Here is a 7,500-nt window from a genome sequence, read left to right on the forward strand (position 1 = left end):
TAGTGTTTAGGGTTTAGGGTTTAGGGTTTAGGGTTAATTACCTTAACAGAGAGGAAATTCATCTTGGTCTGTGTGGCTACAGCCTTAGCTAATAGAGTTTTACTACATCCTATACTATTTACTATATAGTGTTTAGGGTTTAGGGTTTAGTGTTTAGGGTTTAGGGTTTAGGGTTTAGGGTTAATTACCTACCTTAACAGAGAGGAAATTCATCTTGGTCTGTGTGGCTACAGCCTTAGCTAATAATGTTTTACTACATCCTATACTATTTACTATATAGTGTTTAGGGTTTAGGGTTTAGGGTTTAGGGTTAATTACCTTAACAGAGAGGAAATTCATCTTGGTCTGTGTGGCTACAGCCTTAGCTAATAGAGTTTTACTACATCCTATACTATATAGACAAATCCCAAATCCCAAATCACAAATCCCAAATCCCAAATCCCAAATCCCAATTAATGGATGGAATTGTCTCTCCTTTAAGTGGAACCAGACACACCGATGTCGGAATCGATTATTACAAAATGATGTAGGATATGATAAATGATATATCACAAATCCCAAATCCCAAATCCCAAATCCCAATTATACCTTAACAGAGAGGAAATTCATCTTGGTCTGTGTGGCTACAGCCTTAGCTAATAGAGTTTTACTACATCCTATACTATTTACTATATAGTGTTTAGGGTTTAGGGTTTAGTGTTTAGGGTTTAGGGTTTAGGGTTTAGGGTTTACCTTAACAGAGAGGAAATTCATCTTGGTCTGTGTGGCTACAGCCTTAGCTAATAGAGTTTTACTACATCCTGGTGGTCCATAGAGTAGAATACCTTTAGGAGGAAGAAGTTTAAATAAATTAAATAAATAAAAGTATTGAATAGGCCAATCAATATATTCAATTAATTCTTTTTTTATTTCTTTATATCCTCCTATTTCTATCCAATTTATTCTTGGTATTTCTATTGTTATTGATTTTATACCTGATGGACGAATTATACTTAATGCATGCATAAAATGACGAATTGATAGATGATGCTGCTGCTGCTGCTGCTGTTCCTGCTGCTCTTGCTGCTGCTGATTGTCGTGGTGGTGGGGGGGATGGGGGGACGGGTGGTTGGTGGTGGGGTTGTTGTTGTTGTTGTTGTTGTTGTTGTTGTTGTTGTTGTTGGTATCTTCGTTTGTTAATAGGTCTTGGTCTTGTTGCTGTTGCTGCTGTTGCTGCTGCTGCTGTTGCTGTTGCTGCTGCTGTTGCTGCTGCTGCTGCTGGTTGAGGAGGCTTTCTTTAAGAGCACAAGTTGCTGCTGTACGCATTAGCAATGCCATATCAGCAGCAACATATGCCTGGGAGTTATCCGCTATCTGCAGCAGCAGCAGCAGCAGCAACAGCAGCAACAGCAACAGCAGGAACAGGAGCAGCAACAAGATAAGGTATCCAAAGAAAAGGAGACAGTAAGAAGAAAAAAAGGAGACAGATAAAGTGTCTCCTTACCTCTTGGATATCTTCTTCTGTTAAGTCATGAGGTCTCTGCCGCAACATCTGCCGCAGCATCACTAGTCTCTCAGCAGCAGAAGGGACACCCAACTGCAGCAGCAGCAGCAGCAGCAGCAGCAAAAGCAGCAGCAACAATTTTATTCAACTATGTAAAGTAGATTCGTGCAGCAACGTAACCACCGCAGCAGCAGCAGCAGCAGCAGCAGCAGCAAACAGTCCCTCTCAACCGCAGCAGCACCATCCACCCCAACAGCACCACAAACAACAGCAGCAGCAGCAGCAGCAGCAGCAGGAGGAGGTTACCTCGATCTCTAATTCAAGTCTGCCTGCTCTCCTTATTGCCTCATCAATTGTCTCCTTATGATTTGTTGCACCAACAACAAACGTAGAGGGGCTGCTGCTTAATCCATCTAAACAGGACAGCAGGGCAGCTACTTGACGGCGTGCTGCCTGCAGCAGCAGCAGCAGCAGCAGCAGCAACAGCAGCAGGGTGAACAACAACAGGAGACAAATAAATAAAAAAAGGAGACAGTTAAAAAAAAAGGAGACAAAAAAAGGAGACAAAAAAAAAGGAGGAAAAAAAATAAAAAAGGGAGACAATTAAATAAAGGAGACAAATAAAAGGAGAGAAAAAAGGAGAAAAAAAAGGAGACAAAAAAAAGGAGACAAAAAAAAGGAGACAAATAAATAAAAAAAGGAGACAGTTGTAATTGGTTACCTCTGTTGCTGATGGTCTATGCGGACAAATAGAATCGATTTCGTCGATGAATAGAAGCGTGCGTCCCCCTACTACACGTATATCTGCTGCTGCTGCTGCTGCTGCTGCTGCTGCTGCTTCTGCTGCTTGTTGCATGCGCTCTCTGCTGCGACGAGCACAATCATCAAATAGACGATGAATATTCTCCTCTGTCTCTCCTGCTGCTGATCCAACAAGTTCTGTTGCATGCACTAGTCTTACTTCAGGCAGCACAACTACAACTTGCTGCTGCTGCTGCTGCTGCTGCTGCTGCTGCAGCCAGCCACCAGACACTACAGAGAATAGCAGCTCGGAGTGAGCAGTTGCTGGATCTATATCTGGATTTTTTCCATCTAGTCCTGCTGCAGCAGCAGCAGCAGCTGCTGCTGCTGCTGCTGCTACCTTGCTCCTGTCTTGTGCTGCACCGGTGTGCTGCTGCAGCCGCTGCTGCAGCAGCTGCATCTCCTCCTCTACTGCCTTCATTAAATATGTCTTCCCTGTCCCTGGGGGGCCCCACAGCAGCAAACCATTTGGCTGCTGCAGTCCATACACCGTAAATGCATCAGGACGCAGCAGCGGCAGCAGCAACTGCCAAAATACCTGCTGCAGCAATGCCCCACTACCTGCCAACCTGCAGCACCAGCAGCAGCAGCAGCAACAGCAGCAGCAAAGCAAAGCATACAGAGCAGCAAATGACGACGACACAGTCATAAGAAACTCTAAACCCTAAACCCTAAACCCTAGCCTCTCTGTCCCTGCTGCTGCTTCTGCTGCTTCTGCTGCTGCTGCTGCTGCTGCTGCTGCTGCTTCTGTCGGTTAGCCCACCTTTGAAGGCCCTTTGGGTTTCCTTCCTTTGGTTCTAGCAGCAAGTCCTGCTCTTGCTGCTGCTGCTGCTGCAGCTGCTGCTGCTGCTGTTGCTGCTGTTGCTGCCCATAGATGTCTGCCTGTGGATGAAGTGACAGTCGAACTTTTGTCTCAGGCGTAACTCTATAAAGCTGCTGCTGCTGCTGCTGCTGCTGCTGCTGCTCGTGCTGCTGCTCGTGCTGCTGCTGCTGCTGCTGCTGCTGTGCTGCTTCTGGCTTAAGGACATTTGCTATCCATATACAGCAGAAGCCACCTAAGGAGAACTGCAGCGGCTGCTGCTGCATAAAGAATCGGCAAAGAAGAGAGAGGCGAGCAACACGTCTAAGACTCTCTCTTAGGACGCAGGTCCTGCTGCCTTTGCTGCTGCTGCTGCTGCTGCTGTTGCTGCTGCGGCTTCTGCTCATCCTGCTGCTCATGTTCATGTTCATGTTCGTGCTGCTGCTGCTGCTGCTGCTGTGCATCGGGAGATTTATTGGGCTCCCGTCAAGGATCTCCGCCCACCAAGAAGCAGGGGGCTTTGGGGATACACTCAAGTTTGCTGCTGCTGCTGCTGCTGTTGCTGCTGCTGCTGCTGCTTCGCTTGAGGCACGGGATAAGGACTGCTGCTGCTGCGGTGGTGCGGTTGTATACACATGCAGCAGCAGCAACTCAATTTCTGTGCATGTAACAGGCGCATGCAGCAGCGGCAGCAGCGAAGCAACCACTGACACCTGAGAACCCTGCCCTTGCTGTTGCTGCTGCTGTTGCTGCTGCTGCTGCTCTTGCTGCTGCTGCTGCTGTGGGGCCAGCCCTAATGCCCACCATACATCCGCACTCGCAACAAAATGCATAAGAGGCAGCGCCTCCCCAGTACCTAAGGCGGAGGCGTTGCGGATCGTTACCACTGCCTCTTTTTTGCTGCTGCTGCTGCTGTTGCTGCTGCTACTGTTGCCATTAGATGTGATGCCGTTGCTGCTGTTGGTTGTGCCATTGCTGCTGCTGCTGCTGCTGCTGTGTTGCTGCTGTATATTCTCTAGCCTAAGGAGGCGTTGCGCGCCTTCCACCAGTCTCAGCTGCTGCAGTGTTTTTGTTGCTGCATACAGTACACCTCCTGCTGCTGCTGCTGCTGGCTGCTGCAGCGAGAGAGTAATGGGCAGACATTCAGCAGCAGCATGAGGGGCCTCTGCGCGCGCCTTCTGGCGGGCTGCCTGTAAGTCTGTGCTGTGCATTGTTGCTGCAGCTCTATTGCTGCTGCTGCTGCTGCTGGTGTTGCTGCAGCTGTCCTGGCTACTGCAATAGCCGTTGTGCTGCTACTGTCTTGCTGCTGCTGCTGCTGTGGTCAAGGATATTCGTATGGAAGGAGCTGCCGTAGCGGTGTTGCTGCTGTCGGCCGCCGGGAGGCGGCTGCAGCAGTACCTGCTGCAGCAGCAGCAGCAACAGCAGCAGCAGCACCAGCGGTCTTGGCAGCAGCAGCAATATATATTCGTTTGCTGCTAGTATATAATTAAATATAAAAGAAGAAATTATTATTTAGGAGGCGACAAAAGTTAGAGAATTATGGGGCCTCTACTGAGTAACACGGCGAGCAGCAGCAGCAGCTGCTGCTGGAGCAGCAGCAGCAGCTGCTGCAGCAACAGCAGCAGCAGCAACGAGTTGCTGCACAAATAGCAGCAACATATGATGCCTTCTATACTGCTGACAGCTAAGACAACAAATATTTTTCTTTTTTGCTGCAGCAGGTATAACACACTGCATTAGTTAATATAGTTTACACGCGGCAGCAGCAGCAGCAGCAGCTGCAGCAGCAGCAGCAGCAGCAACGCTCTCTGAGGCCCAGTCGTTGCTGCTGCATCAGCTCCAGCGGATCGATGCTGCTGTTGCAGCAGCAGCTGCTGCATGCGGGGGGCCCCACACCTGCAGCAGCAGCAACAAATTATTAGCTGCTAGTGTTTTATGTTTTTGTATATTTATTTATTTATTTGCTGCTGCATGCAGTACCACCTTAAGCTGACGCCAAGTGCCGGTGCTGCTGCTGCTGCTGCTGCTGCTGCTGCTGCTGCTGCTGCTGCTGCAGGGGACTCCTTTTGCTGCTCCCCTAAGGAGGTAGAGGTCTTTGTCTAGTTATTTCTTAAGGATGTTGAATGGGAACTCTTCTTCATCTGCTGCAGCAGCAGCAGCAACAGCAGCAGCAGCAGCAGCAGCAGGAGCAACAACAGCATCTTCTGTTGCTCCTGTATCGGGTTCTCGTGTCGAGTCTAAACCAGCAGCAGCAACAGCAGCAGCACCAACAACAGCAGCAACAGCAGCAGCAGTAGGAGTACCAATAGAATCAACAAGACATTTAAAAACAGCAGCAGCAGCAGTAGGAACAACTCAATCAGCAGCAGACATCAACAGCAGCAGCAACAGCAACAGCAGCAGCAGCAGCAACAATATAGGATATTGTAGTACATATACAACAGATTCAAGTTATCCTGCTGCAGCAAGTGCTGCTGTGCTGCAGGCATCAACTCCTCTACCTCCTGATGTATTAATAGTTAAGGGATGCAATTTTGCTGCTCCCCCTACTCTTGATATGCTGCTGCAGCAGCTGCTGACAACAGGATTCCAAGCAACAGAGCTAGGGAAGGCAATAAAAATAGCAGAAAAAATGATTAATTGGCGTCCCCCTACAAAAGAAGAAAAGAAATTATATAAAAAAGAAAAAAAAGAAAAAAAAGAAAAAAAAAAAAAAATCACAGAAATATTACAACAACATGGTTTACAACCCGATCACTGCTGCAGCAGCAGCAGCTGCAGCAGCAGCAGCAGCAGCAGTAGCGAAGATGAACAAGAGGAACAACAAGAACAATACAAGAAACAAGAAAATACAACAACAACAACAACAACAACAACAACAACAAGAACAACAAGAACAACAACAACAACAACAACCTCTACCACCACCAATCAACAACAACAACAACAACAGCAGCAGCAGCAGCAGGAGCAGCAGGAGCAGCAGGAGGAGGAGGATCGTTATAAGTATAGTTGTTCGATATGGGTGAGTTGTACATCAAATATGATAAGTTGTGGACTTCGTGAGAATTTGGTATTTTTGGCTCGAAATAAATTAATTCGAGGAATTGTTACATCAGCTGGTGGAGTCGAAGAGGATATAATTAAATGTCTATCACCAACAATAATTGGAAATTTTCAATTAAATGGAAATAAACTTCGAAAAAATGGATGGAATCGAATTGGTAATTTAATTATACCTAATCATAATTATTGTTTATTTGAGGATTGGATACAACCACAATTAGATAAATTAATTCATATACAACAACAGAAACTTTATACTGCTGCTGCTGCTAATGCTGCTGCTAATGCTGCTAATGCTAATGTTAATGCTGCTGCAAATACAAATCAAATAAATGGTTATACGTATAGTACTAATTCACAGGGAAATATAACAAATACAAAAGAAATAGATACAACAGCAGCAGGAGCAGCAGCAGCAGAAGCAGAAGCAGCAGGAGCAGCAGCAAAAGAAATATGTTTATGGGAATGTGTATTAAGTCCATCAGAATTAATAGAATATTTAGGTAAGGCAATAGAGGATACAATAGGAAAAGAAATAAGAGAAGAAAGTTTATTATATTGGTGTTATAAGAATAATATAAAAATATATTGTCCTGGTATAACAGATGGTAGTATAGGTGATAATATATATTTTAATACATATAGGAATAAATATAAATTAATAATAGATATAGTTAAGGATATAAGACAATTAAATGACGCTGTCTCCTCCTGCTGCTGCAGTGGTCTCCTCTTGCTAGGGGGAGGGACACCTAAACATCATCTATGCAATGCACACCTCATGAGGGGAGGAGCAGATTATGCTATTTATCTTAATTCTTCATCAGATTATGATGGTAGTGATTCAGGTGCTAGACCTGATGAGGCAATTAGTTGGGGAAAAATTAAGGGAAATAATCATTATAATTATATTAATAATAATAATAATAATAATAATAATAATAATAATAATAATATTAATAATAATAATAATAATAATAATAATAATAATAGGGACTGTCTCCTTCATCATGTTAAGGTTACTGCTGATGCTACTCTTACTTTCCCTCTTCTTGTTGCTGCTACCTTTGCTAAGGTTGTACATAATAATAATAATAATAATAATAATAATAATAATAATAATAATATAAATAATAATAATAATAAGGGAGAAGGAGAGGGAGAGGGAGAGGGGAGGAAGAGGGAGATGGAGGGATAAAAGGAGATAGGGGAGGAAGAGGAGAAAGAAAAGGAGACAAAAGGAGAAGAAAAAGGAGATAGAGGAAAGGGGAGAGGAAGAGGAAGAGGAAGAGATAAACAAAAGGAGATAAAATAATAATAATAAGGAAGGGACAGCAGCAGCGGGAACAGC

The 7,500-nt window shown here is 45.0% G+C and overlaps 1 protein-coding gene across 1 annotated transcript; it reads right to left on the reverse strand.

Annotated features, from left to right (window-relative positions):
- Positions 1 to 318: 318 nt before the first annotated feature.
- On the reverse strand, positions 319 to 4,294 carry EMWEY_00012250 (hypothetical protein; the record flags this gene model as incomplete). The annotated part of the gene is made up of 6 exons (XM_013479098.1): positions 319 to 474; positions 733 to 1,353; positions 1,484 to 1,576; positions 1,790 to 1,936; positions 2,205 to 2,853; positions 3,048 to 4,294. Coding segments are annotated over 6 exons (2,913 nt in total), but the record flags the coding sequence as incomplete, so codon positions are not given.
- Positions 4,295 to 7,500: the final 3,206 nt, after the last annotated feature.

The sequence above is a fragment of the Eimeria maxima genome, genomic scaffold (genome assembly GCF_000499605.1).
Source record: "Eimeria maxima Weybridge genomic scaffold, Emw_scaff89, whole genome shotgun sequence".
Classification (NCBI taxonomy): domain Eukaryota; phylum Apicomplexa; class Conoidasida; order Eucoccidiorida; family Eimeriidae; genus Eimeria; species Eimeria maxima.